The sequence below is a fragment of the Malurus melanocephalus genome, unplaced genomic scaffold (genome assembly GCF_030028575.1).
Source record: "Malurus melanocephalus ecotype Western Australia unplaced genomic scaffold, MMel_1.1 scaffold_14, whole genome shotgun sequence".
NCBI classification, from domain to species: Eukaryota; Metazoa; Chordata; class Aves; order Passeriformes; family Maluridae; genus Malurus; species Malurus melanocephalus.
This window is the reverse complement of record NW_026623246.1, coordinates 1,444,862-1,460,779: the sequence shown is the minus strand read 5'-3', so window position 1 is coordinate 1,460,779 and position 15,918 is coordinate 1,444,862. Positions and strand designations below refer to the sequence as shown.

At 38.0% G+C, this 15,918-nt stretch overlaps 2 protein-coding genes across 2 annotated transcripts in view; both read right to left on the bottom strand.

Moving 5' to 3' along the window:
• The window catches only part of LOC130584379 (macrophage mannose receptor 1-like), a 32,793-nt gene extending 30,193 nt beyond the window's left edge, over nt 1–2,600 (bottom strand). The window contains exons 1-2 of the mRNA XM_057384340.1: nt 2,431–2,600; nt 989–1,159 (exon numbers count right to left, since the gene is read on the bottom strand). Of these exons, the coding sequence (XP_057240323.1) occupies nt 989–1,159; nt 2,431–2,491 (232 nt within the window). The 5' untranslated portion in view covers nt 2,492–2,600. The remainder of the gene's footprint in view (nt 1–988; nt 1,160–2,430) is intronic.
• A 2,746-nt stretch (nt 2,601–5,346) lies between these two features.
• Nucleotides 5,347–15,918, bottom strand: part of LOC130584371 (macrophage mannose receptor 1-like) — a 31,558-nt gene continuing 20,986 nt past the window's right edge. The window contains exons 21-30 of the mRNA XM_057384329.1: nt 15,126–15,240; nt 14,439–14,635; nt 13,147–13,237; nt 11,584–11,816; nt 10,576–10,741; nt 9,235–9,387; nt 8,686–8,802; nt 8,318–8,479; nt 6,325–6,357; nt 5,347–5,687 (exon numbers count right to left, since the gene is read on the bottom strand). Of these exons, the coding sequence (XP_057240312.1) occupies nt 5,518–5,687; nt 6,325–6,357; nt 8,318–8,479; nt 8,686–8,802; nt 9,235–9,387; nt 10,576–10,741; nt 11,584–11,816; nt 13,147–13,237; nt 14,439–14,635; nt 15,126–15,240 (1,437 nt within the window). The 3' untranslated portion in view covers nt 5,347–5,517. The remainder of the gene's footprint in view (nt 5,688–6,324; nt 6,358–8,317; nt 8,480–8,685; nt 8,803–9,234; nt 9,388–10,575; nt 10,742–11,583; nt 11,817–13,146; nt 13,238–14,438; nt 14,636–15,125; nt 15,241–15,918) is intronic.

Below are 15,918 nucleotides of genomic sequence, written 5' to 3'. Positions count from 1 at the left end.
TTTTTCATTTCTGTGTTTTTAGAAAGGAGTGATTTTTTTTTTCCAGAAGTATTTGCTATTGAATTTTCCCATGCTCCAAATGCAATTTGAGGTAAAGCAGACATATCTATTGATGGAAAAGAAGAGATTCCAGGGTAAAGCAAGTGTGTAGGTAAACTATAACCCCTGGAGGCTCTTCATCCCTAATGGGTAGGAATTCCCTCTTAGCTCAACATCGAGAGAAGCAGTTTTTCCAAAAATAGTAGAACCTAGGCCTTGACAGTTTGAGAAGCAATAAAAGCAGTCTGTGTAGCACCRATGTGCAGCTCAGCTGCTGTCTTTGCAGAGCAACTCTCAAAACCTGCTGAAACTGCTGTGCTATTGGGAAAGCCATTGGTGAAACCAATGTTTGTGTCCTGAACTGGAGGGATCCAAATATCAGTTCAGGACAGAAGTCAGAACAAAGGTGGGAGAGAAAGATAATTTTCACAGCAGCATTTTTGTGTAGGCTGGCAATAAGAAACAAGAACAAGACAGAAAATTAAAGGGGGAAACCAAGAAAATAGCAGTTTAGGTGAAAATTGACCTACAAGAAAGGCCTGAGGAATGAAGAAAAATAGGAATTTTTTTGACAGGATGATGAATGTCTAAATAATAAGATAGATGTGTAAATTCACTCTGTTCATGTCATGCACTTCAGTCCCATAAAGTGAGGTATCAAAGAGCCTCTTCACCCCTCTGATTCACAAAGACAAACAGCCACCTCCAGCAGCTGAGTCAGAACCTGTGTGGGTTGAATCACTCTTTGGTGGCACCTCTTGCTCTCTATTCACTACAGAGAGAGCTCAGCCAAGTGGGACTTGTTCTCAGTCAGGGGATTTTCATTTGAGCTGCTCTGACACAGTCATGCAGGTGTGCAGCTGGTAGCTCATAAAGGACCTGGGGGCTCAAGAGATGATTTGCTCAACATCATTTCATGAAAAGTTAACAAATAAAAGGCAGGACTTACTTAGTGGGCAAAATCCATACAGTTTATCAGCATCAAAATCTGCAGTTGTTGCACACCAGAGCCAGCCATCTGACCTGCCAGCATCTGTGCACTCGTTGTACTGCTTGTCTTTGTATTTGAAAGGGAATACACAMGGCTGTCCATTGCCATTTCCTCGCAAAGTAAAAGTAACTAGGGGGGAAAAAGGTGTTAAGAGGACATAAAGATAATCATGAAATCATAAACCTAACTTTCTAGTATTGGATCTATCTGTCATATATTTGGCTATCTAAATTGAGAAGTTACAATCAATAGTTTCAATCATTTGAAATWAATTCAAATCATTTMRATTCAAATAGTTTCAATCATTTGAAATTAATTTTTATTATCATTTCCTTCTTAGTGTAGCTAGAGATTTTAAGTACAATGCTTTAGTAAAATGAGAGGTTTACTGTGTTTAGAATTTGATGTATATACACCCTGTAGGCAAGTCAGGTTCTGCGATGATAAATTGCTAATACATAGCGGTTCCTGAAGAGATAAAAACTACAAGTAGGACTCTAACAACAGTGAGTTCACTGCATTGGTTTTTTTTTACAGTTAAATAGGTTTGCTTTATTTATTTGATCACTCTGTCACATCCTTTATCAAATCTATTCCTTAACTGTTGAAAGAAAAAGGATAGTTGACCAGAGAGAATACAGAACAAGTTGTCATGAGCGTATTTACACAGTAAAAAATTTCAGGTTTCAGTTGCACATTTCTCCACTTGGAGAAATCTCACAGATTCACCCTGAACTAAGATTCTTTGATGTTATTAATGCTTCATATTTTTAAACTATCACAGAATAATGGGAGTGTTCTTTTATCTTGACATTTCTGATACAGACCCTCAATCTCACATTCATGCAAACTCATTCTTCCACTCAGTTCTCCACAYATTACTGCATTACCATTTCTCTCTACAGCTGTGCCCAGTAATAGATATACACCTTCAGAGTAGAGCTGTTCTTCTAATTTGGTGAGGCTGGAGGGGAGGAGCCTGTTCTTCCTTCTCATACCTCATGTGGTGGGGCAGAAAGAGAAACTCACACCATGAAAAAATGCAAACCCCTTGACTGATCACGCACCATGGCTGTGAGGAGGAGGGAAAATGGGAAGAGCTCCATGCTCCCTCATCTTTCATTTCCCTCCTGYACAGTGCCAYCTGATTTAATATTTCCACAGAAAKAAATTYCWGTTTAAGATCCTGCTCTTATTACCTCCATTTTCCCAACATGCATACACATCCCCTCTTTCATTCTGTGAATCAAGAACTGCCCAGGTACCCCACATACTCTTTAGATCATGTATCAAATCTGATAACAAATATAGACTAACCAATCTATGCATCAAAACTGTAAAGCTGACCAAGGTAAATAATTTTCATATTGGTTTAATACAAAACCAACAGACAAACTTACCTGATGACTGTAATGAACCATGCACGAGGGGAAGGAAAATTAGAAAACTGGAGAAATTCATTGCAAATGTAACTTGTTTCTCATTCTTCTACCAGAAACTGGACTAGGAGATAGGCAATATATAAAAATCCTTCTCTCTGTGGATAGTAACAGGTCCTTCTCTGTGTCAACAGGGTGATGGATAAAGCTCTGTACTCTAAATAAGGAAATGTCCTGTCACATGATATTTTGAAATAACTGCAGTGCACACTGTAAGCACTGTTTTCTTTTCTTTGTCCCTTTCAAAACCAAGGAAGTCTCCATCCTTKTAACTAGAGGTGGAGATATTTGTCTTCTTCTGTGATGTTGCTAATATTAATGCAGGTTAGTTGTTGATGTGCTATACAGGACAGACCTGGAAAAAGCAACTTGAGAACTGGGGACAAGAAACCTGCAGTAAAATACCATACCATCAATTAAAACCCTCAGTCTCTGATTTAACAAGACTTACATCTCAGAAACAAAAGGAGACAAAATCCCAGTGGTTCAGTACATTGCAATAATGTCACAGCACTACATAGCTAGAAGAATGAGAGCAAACTTCACAGGATCTGGAGGTTTTGGTGCATTTTAAGTTCTTGCTCACTTTGAGGCTGAATTTGCCTTTTTTTTCCTGCAGAGTCACACTCGTTTATTTGATACCAGTTTGTGGTGGGTCTGTTCAAAATTGCTTTTGTCAAAGATATGAAAAAAGTAAAGATGTTCAGCAATGTAGGCTAGTAGTAAGCTTCCCTTTAACAGAAGGGAAACTTTAATACTTTAATCTAGCAAAAGGATGTGTTCAYCTGTCCGAGAAATTCCTAATGAGGCTGTTCCAGGAAAAAGCCAAACACAAGTTAAATTGGAAAACCTCCTTTTAATCTGTGAGCAGAGTGTTTGTATGAAAACTTGTATTGGCATGGCATTTCTTGTACAATTATCCTGTAAAGTCATACTGGCAAATGTTTGCAAGTCCTAYTGTTCCTTCTGTTTATTTACATCAGTGACATTCAAAGAAGTTGTGATAACGAAATTGAAAAAATCAAGAAGTGAAACTGTCAGTAGTGAGATATATATGGAAGCTGAACAGTAGACGTCCTAGGAGGAGCAACTATTTTTCCTTTTATTTTTAAGGTGTTGGGGAAAATTATTGCAAGAACCAAACAAACTTGTTGACTTGGSTGTAGAAARTAGYAARAGAGAAAAAMAWWTYYKRAAAAAAAAAGTCTGGATTACAGTAGAAGTAGGAATTGAATGAATTGTTTAGGAATAACTTTTCTATTTGCAGGTGGCATTCAGGGAGGGTTTAGCATCAGAAAGACTCACAACAGTGGCTCTGTGTTGTAGACCTGAATGCTGCCGCAGGCACCAACGTGGTGGGACACAAATAGATATTGTGTTTCCTGAGTGAAATCATATTTCAGATACATCTAAAATAACAAAATGAAATAGCTCCAACAAAGGAAATACCAAGGGAAAATACAATAGGGAGGGCACCATTCCTGCCCAGTTCTTTGCCTCACAAAGTGCCTGCCTGGTTCAAACTGGGCTTTCTTCCCCGCCTTGTATAAACAGATGCTTGTGAGGATTCATCCATGGCTACAGTGATAGGGGAAGATTAGTGCAGACACTGGGATAGGCTAAGAGAGGAATTGAAGACTTCCAAGCTCCCTCTTTCACATGGCAAACCAGCTTCATSCTGGTTACAAACTTTTTGGGGTCAGTATCCTGTGTGCTGCACAGCACTTTGTGCAATAACCTGCTCAGCAGTGTCCTACATCCTTCTTTGTGTGTATACCAAGAAAAGTGGAGTTCATTGCCTTGGAAAAAAACTTAATTAGGGTTTTGGGGATTTTTTTGTTTGTTTGTTTGTTTGCTTGTTTGTTGTGTTTTGGGGTTGGTTTTTGTTTTGGTTTTTTTTTCAACTTTCTAACTTGCTCAACAGACACTGTGCAGCCTGGGGAAGGCAGGTTGTTTCCTAGGGATATCTGCTAAACACTTTCTCATAAAGTGTTTGGTGTCCTAATTGTGTTTGCAGCTCACTTAAACGCTAATTTGTAGTGCTGTTTACTGTTTTTCTGACATCTTAAACTTAGTCTCTTGCAGATTTCTAGTAGAGAACAATCTGTTGCATTCCTTAGTTTTCAGTTCCTTTTTCTTGCATTTCAAAATGGGAAGTTGGTGCTTATTCAAGCTGAATTCAAAAGTGGCAGGGACAGAAACCTCCCTTGTTATTGACRAAAGAGTTCTTGCACTGACAGGAGCAACTCCCTTCCCCTTTCCCCTCACTGGATTCACAGGGAATGCTGAAGCTGAAAATTGTACTAATAGATTTATTTATTTATTTGAAAGCATTAACAAAAAGAAGGAAGAATGTAAGGGCCAGAATATTTTAATTCATGTAAGTGAACATAATACAGTTAATAATAAAAATATTATTGAATTGAAAAATTATTACAACTTATACCTGGATTTAAYAGTCTTTGCTGACATGAACTGTGTTTTCCATAGCAGAAAATGAACATGAAAAGGTTATCTGAGATAAGTATACAAAGCAATTTTATAAGTGTAATAAAGAACAATAAAAGTGCTGGTCTGATTCAGTGAATTCACTGTGGGGTGAAATGAGTTCGAATTTGTAACAGAGTTAGACAGATTTTGGTTTTTGAGTTCTTTTCAGTATCCATAAAGTCACAGCAAGGCAGTTCTAATAGGCATTCATACTTTATTGGATATTAATTCTCACTAGTTGACTTTTATGTCTTTTTCAATATGTATATTTCCTTTTGAAAAGCTTTTTTTCACTACTGCTTGCTAAGAGAACATCTTGACCATTACAAAATTTTAACATCAAGCCATAATTCTGATTTTGTAAAATATGCATAATAAAAAAAAAAAAAAATCAGCTGGTGCAAAAAGAGAAAAGTGATTCAATTTAAAATTACACTAGATCTCATGTAAGATCTCACTASAGACTTTTAATACATCCTCTAATTTCAGTGAGTAACTTGCTGCTCCAAGTAACATGACACAGGATCCATTTTCACCAATTCTTCAGTCACCAACACATCATTTTAATAGTGTTTCATTGCCAGAATCTGTTGAGAGCTGRTTTTGTCTCTTTCTTTTGTAGAAATAGGCTGCCATGCCAGCTCCAAAAACAGTTAAAATTGCTAAGAATATGAGTGGCCAAACAGAGACGTGAACAGGTGGGTGAGTCTCTCCATTCTTTTCCTTGCCTGAAATGAATCCACATGACTGTGAGAAACCATAATTTTTAACTCCACATACAATATGAAAAACATGAAGGAGATGCTCTTTCCTGCCTGAACTTGAAGGTTGTAAATCTGAACCTTGAATTGTTGTTAATGAGCAGCCAGGTGTTTATTCCTAAAGTTAACATGGTTTTAGTGGATCTGGATTACAGTGACATACAGCACATGAAGTGGATGCTCATAAGGATTTAATGAAAATGTATTTGTGAATATGTGTATTTTAGATGGATATGAGATGCTAATTATTGGAAATCAGTTTTACAATATTTTTATGCTACATTATTTACAATAATATCTTTGGAAGAAATTGTCATATACACCCCCATGGCTTCCAACAGCCTTGGTAGTTGTTCCCAAAGTTCTTCTCAGGTTTGATCACTGCACTTTGTCAGCCCATGGTTGGTTCTGCAGCAGTCCCATTGGCCAGGCCCATGTGAGTGCTCCTGTGCATGTGAAAGGCACTTTGGGATTACCCTGAGTGATTGATAACTGTGCAACCCTCACTAGGACTYGTTCTCTAAAAGAGGCTGATTTGGGAAAATTCCTTTCAAGTTCTTTTATTTCTATTTTTTTTTTTAATTTTTCTTATGAAAGCTCTTACCTTTTTGCTGTATAGGGCTCCCATTCGGCTCAACTTCAATGAATATCAGAGAGAAAGGATATAACACTATTAGAATCCATAAGTTTKACTGTTTTGCAAAAATAGTACAGGAACAAAACCCCCTGAAATACTATCATTGCTTGAATAACATATATATCTGCTATAAAAGGCAACAAAGTGAGGCAAAAATACTTTGCAAAGCTTTTASCTTCCTGTTTAACATCACCTTATCCATTCTTTTAAAACTTTAGATTGTTTTTATATTACCAACATTAAAATGCTGACTCTTTTCTATATTCATTCATAATACCTTTTCACATTTTTTTCCTGAAATGTTAATTTTAATATACTAAGAACATGATGTACCACTCTGGAAATTAGTTTTACAAGGCATATTTTGGGAAGATCTGCATTTCTAGTTGTTACAAAATTTTTGATTCTCAAATGTATTCCCAAGAAATTGCTTTCTATTTCACAGGAGTAATGTTCCTATTCACCTCTATGTAAGATAGAGACAGAGAAAAATAAGACCTTCATAAATTTTTTTTSTTGTTGAAGAAGTATAAAAAAATAGTTTGGCACTCAGAAAGTAAGGATTATACATGTGGAACTGGAGATTTCTAAATTATCATGAAAATATTTCTCCTCTTGGCCTCCTTACATTACAATTTGCAAGCACTTTTGATAACCAGAGAAGAATTTATAAARGCAAACTATAGAAAGTCAGAATCCAAAATGAATAGGTACCAATCAATGGATGGACTTTAGAGATTCTTTATTATTTTTGTACTATGCAAGATGGAATGSAATCTGGATGTATTTAGTAAGTCTTTAACAGGGATTAACTGATTTATTGTCCATGGGCACATGCTGATTTAAGCACAGAAATTAACAGTGCATGTGAGAACACTGTTTCTTGGTTACGTTTCAGGGCTTTTTCCTAAAGAATGACTACTTAGAAAATGAGTAATAATAACCCCAAATTTTCAGTTATTTTTTCACCACCAAMCATGTCTTGAGGTTTCTTCAGTGTTGAAATCAGGTTCTTTCAACTTTTCATCAGAATAATGGAATCTTAAACCTGACTTTACAGCCAGCCTTTATTTGAGATTTTCAACATAAAATAGAGGGATTTCCCATGATTTATAGGGAGCAACGCACAATGCAAAAGCTGGAAAATTAAACCTAATCTTTCAGCTACTACAAAACAAAGTGCAAAGGGTTAATGATGGGTACCTACTATTATTTTTTTTTTGTAAGATAGATCGATTTTTAACATGCAAGATAGAAGAATCAAGTTATAGCACTTTCTTTCAGACTATTTCCTTTGTATCTCCATTTAGGAATACTCCATGTGTTGTTTTACCTCTGAGGCACTAGTCTGGTGTATACAGTATTGCATGAAATTTTCCAGAAATGCTGATCAGACAGGTTCTGTAATTAACTGAAGTTTTCATTTAAAAGGGAAGTGTTCCTCATATTATTATTGCAATTTAAACATATGACCTTTTAGAATCCCTGCGACATCTCTGACTTATAGATTGTTGAATCAGGGCCAATATGAAACCAGTTTAGGACACTGGGAATAAAATTTTTGAGAATAACAGGCTGGAAGAGGAAGGTTGACTATTCACATTGATTCCTCCTTGCAAGTGTACAATAACTGTTACAATACTTAGTTCTTGGAATAGTCATACCCAAGCACAGGTGTTTGGCAGGTGCCATGTCAATGCCTGTGTTAGGTTTAAAAAGTTTCTGAAAGTTTCATTCTCAACCTAGGCTGTGCAGGATGTTACCCTATTTCCATGTGACTGCAGACAGTGATGTGAGGGGCTTGCAGTCTGCAAAAACAGGCAACTACAAATGGCTAGAGAAGTGGGATATGCCAAACAAAACTGCCAGAARTTACTCCCAGACCTGTGGAGAAGGGCTTTGAGGGTTACTGTCAAACAGATCTACCCTGTTACTAATGGCTGACTCACTGAGGACTCACCTTTGGGTTTTTTGCAGATAAATCCTTTTTCAGAAGAGCAGTCACTCTTGTCCCAGTAACCAGATGGTGCAGTTATTTCAACGCACTGATGCTCCACATCAAAATCTTTCTCCTCCCAGTTTACAAAATCCAGTACAGCATTATCTAGCCACAACCACTGGCCTACAAAGCAGCAAGAAGAGTGAAAAAAAAATAAAACATATCTATCTCATTAATATTTTAACTCCTCAGCTCAGCAATTTAATTTAAAAATCTACAGTAAGGTGCTTTTCAGCAGAAACCCATGTTTCTTTCATTAACTACAGTAATCCTCAATTTTCTTGTATTAACAAAGCATTATTCCACTACAAATTGAAAGTAAGACATACCTTCCACATTTCGGTAAAGTCCTATCCAAAAGCCTCCTACTTTATTTCCAAGTGGYTGAATTTTATGGGTCAGAAAATGAGATTCATCCATGTTTTCTACCGAAACCAAGGTAGCACCTGAAAGGCATWAATAAGCAAATAACCATAATCTGTGTGAGCAACCACTGGAATGRCCTCCTCTTTCTAGTGTGTCTAAACAATAGTTTAGCAGTATTAATGCTGCTCTGTTGSTCTCTCTGTTGGTCTCTCTGCTGCTTCTTGCAGAAGCCAATGACCTGGAGATCCTTAGAGGCTGTGTCCCCCTGCTGCTGCCCCCAGGATGATATCCCAGAAACCAGGAATTGATGGGGAACTCCATACACAGGCAAGCTGCAGACCTGAGAAGATAGCAGGCTGCACAAACCCCCTCATGTCAGCTTATTTTCATTTTGCCAGCCTCAGAACAGCTTAGTAGGTATGAATTTTTACTTTTTTAAAAAGYAATATTTTTATGCRAGTTTTAAATAAATCTTGGTACAAATCTTGTTAGTTGATAGTGAAGGCTCTCACCTAAGCGAGAACACTCAAGGGTGGCCTGTGTCCAGCTTTTCTCAGCTGATGATTCAAGGTAGTAGCAGTGATCATGGTAAGGGATCCAAGCTTGCAGTTCATCTCCTTCAGGACAATTTCCAGGTGGCTGAGCAGGGTCAGTAGGAGCTGTCTCTAAAGAAGCCATGTGTGTGTGAAATTGTTATTGCATTATGAGTCACCTGTGATCCTATGATATCTGTGTAAACAGTGTGGAGTTTCCTTCATCTAGGTTTAGCTATACCTTCTCCTGACATTTCCCAAACATGGGGTGCCAAGTAGTCAAAAGCGTGAAATGTCTTTTTCTCAGATCACATTTCATAGAAGGCATCAAATTGCATCCTGCAGCATTTAGCTATCTGCCTTGGTAGTGCTGTGAGGAAAGCAAACACTGAGGGATGGTATAAACCTCAAATTTGCATTATCACAACACAGAAAGCAGTTTTAGGCTAATGAGTCATTAATGCCACATTCCCATGTTGCCTGGCTGCCTGGTCTCTTCATGTTGTCACTTTAGAAAAAAAACAAAAAGCCATTAGTGGAGCATCCTCTGCCAGATCAGACTCTGTTTCTGATGCAACTCCAATTCACTTTGATGGAACTCTGGAGTTGCAACTCTGGTGCAACTCCAATTCACTTTGATGGATCTGTAGTTCTTGCACTGCATAAGCAGACCAAATATATGGCTGGAAACTTCAACTCAGAGGACAGTTTTGAGTTGAAAAACCTGCTGTGAGTCACATCAACAACAGACTAGATTATGCAGCCTTAAAACCTAAAGCAGGGAAAATATCACGATTCTACAAAATCCAGGTGCAAAAGTGTCTCTGAATATATCTTCCAAGAGTTAAAATATCATTCACATTCCCAAGGCTCTTACACCTACAYTGGAACAGTTTTAGCTCTAGGAATAGAGAATGGAAGTGAAACTGCAGCCTGTATTTTGGCTCAGTGACACGTGTGTTTGCTTCCCCAGCTGCAGTCCACACAGTCAGTGCACAATCCCTGCTCTTCCTTATATTGCACTCGTGTGATTTATGGCCACACTTTGGAAAGAGCAAGATATACCTTGAAGACAGAGCTTCATCTTCTGGAAAGTTTAACCATGAAAKAAATGCAGCCATATCCATTTACACRAGAGCCTTTCCTGTGCCTAAATTCRTCCATCATCCAATAGCAAACATCCATATTCTGCTGGAAGGCAAGTGCTACCCTGAAGCATGTCCTCTGTAGGAGTGGCCCAAGCTAGAGCAAAGTCTTTAGGATAGGCAGACCCATGGAATTAGGAATGTGTCTTTAAAATTGTTCCATGCCCTTGCTTACCATCTGATATCATGCAAACTGAAAAGTAGCTTTCATTGCAAGACGCTGTTTTCCAAGTACTGTCAAGATCCAGGTAAATACAGGCATTGTTGTCCTTAGGTTCCCCTGCTGCCCATTTTGTGTACCTGGTTTTCCAGTTATTGGTCCATTTGTAATAACCACCAGTCTGAAAGCAAAGAAATTCTGGTAAGAGTTGTCTGGTTTTTTTTAGCATAAAATCTTCTGTCAGATAAATATAGTGCAAATATAACCCTACGTCTATTTGACTTTTTTTCAGAAAAAAAGGCCCCATTTTTCAAATCCTATTCATTGTTCTAAGCAATGTCACTGGGAAATTCAAGTTACAGAAGAACTGTATATGAGATATKAGCAATGTTCAACACTGTATTGCTTTTGGGAGGGTTTTTCTGAATTAAAAAACTTCTTTAACATGGCAAGAAAGTCAAATGAGGCTGCCTTAGGTCATTTAGTAAATCCTATATCAAGAGAAGCAATTACAGAGAATTTGTCCCTCTGCTCTGCTTTATTTAAATTAAAATTGGGAGGTATTTATGTACAAAGATTACTTGCCATTAAGCATTAAACAGTCAGCTTAAATCTTAAAATATCTCCCTAATACTCCCAGTAACTTTTATTAATATAATAATAGCTCTTATTATCTCCTTGTATAGCAGGGCATTTGACTTTCAGGGTGGCCAACAGCCACTTCATGACAGCTGCACTTTCTGGCTTGTGACTCTCAGTGTGTGCCTTGGCTTCTACTTTTTCTAGAATTTTCTGCTTTCACCTMTTTCTTCTTGGGTAAACTTTTGTGTGATTCTTCACTCCACTTGGAGGATGGAAATCTTGGACAAATTTTAACAGGAGCACTACATTTTTATGTATTTATATAGTGAAGCCATGTACAACATACAGTTGTTCCAGCACTGATATAAACAGGCCATCCAAAGGGCTATCAGAGCAGGAGAATCCCTGAGCCCCTTCACTTCCCATCTATCCAGCACTTACCATATTGCCATTAAGACCAATCCATATGGGTTTTCCATATTTCAGCATCTGGATCCACAAGAATGAATGGATGTAGGCATCTGAAATGCTGGCAAGTTCCGCAGATTTGTCTTGACAGTTTTTTCTGGCCTCTTCCCATTGCATTTCAGATGAAATGATTGAATAGCTGCTGTCACCATAAGGCACAAAGCCAGAGGCTGGATTTGTTGTTGGTACTTCRGGCTGTGAGGGAACTATGGAGGAAAAACTGAATGCATTAATTTATAGCTTATTGCTCTTTTCTAGCACAGAAGCTATAAAAAAATAGGTCAAAAGCTCCAGTCAATAAGTCAAAATCTATTTTTAAGCTCAYRAACAAAACAAAACAAAAAAAAAAMCAAAATAAAGCACAAATAATAAATAATCTCCCCCCAAAAGGCACCAAAACTAACTTTCAAAACATGAAGTAAATTTGTAATGCAATAAGCTGATTGAAGTACTGGATGCCCTGAAGTAGAGTATACATGCTATAGACATGACTGGTCCAGACTGGGACTCCTAAATTGGATATTTCAGAACCGGTGTTTTAACTTATTTGACTAAATTGAAAAATCTTAGTATACACCTATTTCAGACCAATGGGGAGAGGATTTAGGACAAGGCATTTAAGGCATGAACTGTTGTACTCTRCTCTCAACCTGAGACTTTGATACTTGATGCTAATTGATTACCAAGTTGTTGGCCAATCTGTGAGGGCTGCCAGAAGGCTGCCTGCATGTCTGAGTCAGGCAGTGTGTACTTCCATCCTTGAGTGTCTAAATATATTCAGAAGAGCTGGAATTGGGATCAAGCAAATTAAAAATGCCTCAATAAAACTATGTTTGCTGTGTAGGGAGAGGGTCTTCCTACAAGCAAGTTACCAGTGCTGAGAGGGAACAGGCTGCAGGGGCTGACTGAAGTGAGGGGTCAAGGAATAATTTTGAGTTTAACAAAGTTGAGGCCAAAATGTTTTGCTATATGTGCTTTGTCTTCTCTATTCCTATTATGTGGTTGGGCAGCTGGAATTTGTGTAATTAAAGTCCTACAGGAGAAGAGTCAACATTCATTACTCATTTTGGGGAAAAAAACCCCCAATATTCTTCTACAATAAAGACATGTACAAGAAGCTGTACATTTTGATTGACATCATATGGCATTCAGTAAAAATACTGAGAGAGGATTAAATGCTCTGCTCAGGGACATCCAGGAGAATGGAAAGATCTCTGCAAGAAATTGATTTACACTGCATTTAAGGATGATGCCTAAACCCCTCACTTCRCTGAGAGAAAATCCATTTTCATGTATTATTCTCTCATATTAGTCATGATTAGGTACAAAWTCCCAATTAAGACAGTGGTTCCTCTTCAGCAATTTCTGTGAAACAAATTGTTCTTTAAACCTAGCACCGGCTTCATCCTGATGGAGCTCTGAAAACCTGAGAGACTCAGAGTGAGGCTCAAAGCTGGAGGAAATCACATCAGTTTAGGTATTGAGCTTTTCTAACCAAGACACACTTTCTTTTTGGGAGGTTGGGTTGGAACTCACGTGAATTCATCTGGCACACATAGCCTCTTTCATTGTCACAGCTATCATCCTTCCACTTCCCATCTGACTTCATGATGGAGACACAATCTGTCTGAAGAAGAGGGGAAGAGGCACAGCCATTACAAAAGGCAGTGAATTACAAAAGGTGGTGAGAGGGAGCTCCTGTGCTGCTGGTGCTGGCCTGATGGCMGGGAGGGGAGGAGCTCATTGAACRCCTTTGGTTCAATTAGTGCAATTAGTTCGAATTTCCCAGGTTTCTGCCAAGCAGCTTGACCTGCTGTTTATTAGTGACCCCTTGAATTTGAAGCAGGCTTCCACTGGTGCCAGTTCAGGCCAAAGAAGTCAATCAAAACCATTTTTACCAGCTTTGATAAGATCCCTTTAATGACTGTAGAAAGGACTAAGCTACCTATAATAAATCTCAGTTCTAATTTACAGTTATGTAGATCCGCYTTGAAACATTTTCATCATGAGAAAAACAATATAAGCACTATTAAAAGCACTAGTCTAACTGAACCACACTCTTGCAGAAAGCTGACACTGCTGGTTTTTTTGGCAACATCATCAAGTTATCATTATCAGATGCCTTTAACAAACAAAAAAAATTCTCTTTACTTCCTTATGTTTAATTGCTCAAATATTTCCTTCATGATTCCCCTGATTACAAGACTGGCCATAGCAGTCTTTCAGCATTTCATCCAAGTTTCTCCTTGATGCTGATTTAAATAGGTTRTAGTCATCAGCAAACTGACTGATGGTAGATGTTAAAAATCTTGGGTGACTAACTGCCAGTCATTTCCTTAGAAATCACCACCTTTGGAAAAGAGATTGAATTTCAGCAGAGAAATAGTAACTTCATTGAAGATATTAATTTGTACTATCAGAAATGAGTAAAGTGGTGGGGGAGCACATTAGCCAAGAGTGGGACTTAGACAAATTATTGTTGCATCAACAATCTTAATTTTGCCTTATCAGACTTCTGTGCTTGGTGCTGCAGCTTTAGCAATTGTAGTAATGCAGTTTGTGGGGGTCTGATGTAATAAAAGCTTTTCCAAGCTTCTTTTAGAGAACTGGTCTTTTGCAGTAGTTCAGATGGAAGGCACAAAAACCCTCTTCTACAGAACTTTTGTCAAACATTTGGGTGTATTTGAAATTGTTATCAGATGATTTGCTGTACCTCATCMTGCTCACAAAAGGACTTGTTTCAGCATCCTATTATTGCTCCTGTAACTTTTCTTTTAGGAAAATCACCTAGCTGCCTAAGATATACAGGTTACCTAAATTTTCTGTACCTCCAGAGGATCATCTGCCAGYTCCTGAAAGTCATAAAAGTCAAAGTAGGTTTGTCGCCCTTCTGGTGCACCATGAGCCCAGTTGGTGTAGGAAACAGTGCTTCCATCCGTCCAAAGGAATGTGGACTCTTGGTTGATATCATTCATCCCAATCCAAACATTAGTTGTGGCGTACTTCAAATGATAGAAAAGGAAAGCTGGAGGAAAGCAAAGGTTTCTCGTTAAGAAAAGCTCATCATGACATGCCCAAAACAAGGAAAATGTGCAAAAGCMAAGAACGGGAGCCATAATAGATAACATTTTCCACTACAGAGAGCATTTGCCTTTAATTAAATGTTTAGATAAGTATCCCTTCCCCACTGTGTGTGCACAGAGTTTTTCAGCAAATCCCATTGTCAGTGAGAGAGACAGAAAATACAGTCAGTATGAGAGATCTGTGCAACCACACTCAAAACTGGAAGTTTCATGAAAACAAAGAAACTGAAAAAACTAGAATCACATTTTATTTCTTATATGTAATAATTTTAGCTATTGCTTTGCACTTTGAAGTTAAAATAAACCATGGACTGACCTGGCTAATAAGCAATTTTCACCAATTAATAACATATTCTATATTGGAAATTATAGCAGGTTTTTTTTTGTGAGAAATTAAGATTTTTTTACTTTTACTAGAGCTCATGCACATACCTTGCACTCGTTCATTTGGTATAGTAGCCAGGTTTCCTCCCARTTTGAAACAAACATCTCGTGCAGCATGCCATGTGAGATTTCTTGTTACATTGGAAGCAAATACTTTGAAACACTGGAAACAAATCAAGCACTTTTTTCAAACTAGAGAAGATTGGCACTATTGTATGTGACTAATATCAATTAGCTCTAGGATGTACTTTKCTGCAGAAAAAGAAATCAGGGCCAGAATAAGTGACAGCTCAAGGGTAGAAAGTATATACCAGGCAGACACTTAGCACCCCTTATGGCACAAGGTGTAATCCAGGAGTCTGATATCAAATGAACTGATTCTAATGAGGTCAAGTAATAATCWCTTTTCACATTTTCATCTGCCTTCTTCCTGCAATAATAGAGGCATCATTTGAAACCAAGAAAATGTGGCTCTGGGTGATAGAGCTGCAGGGAGTGATCTCCACTGTGCTGCAGGGAGTAATCTCCTGCTTCCAGTGACTGTGGTTACAAGTGTTCATCCTGCCAAAGGGTGTGAAATATCCTCTGGCACATTGACCTAACATTCTGAAGGCACAATAGCAGCCCAGTGTAGGTAAAGTAGACAAAATAACCTTGGTAGATRGACTTCGACTCAAATTGGTACAAACTTTTCTGTTACAGCAACAAGGACTTCCAGACCGTGTCTTACTGCAAAACTATACTCAAAATAATTGTAGCTTGGCATAATTTTTCTGATCTCAAAGCTTTGTGAAYCCTGCTCTTTTCAGTTTCACTGCTTTACACAATTTACTGAAGATAC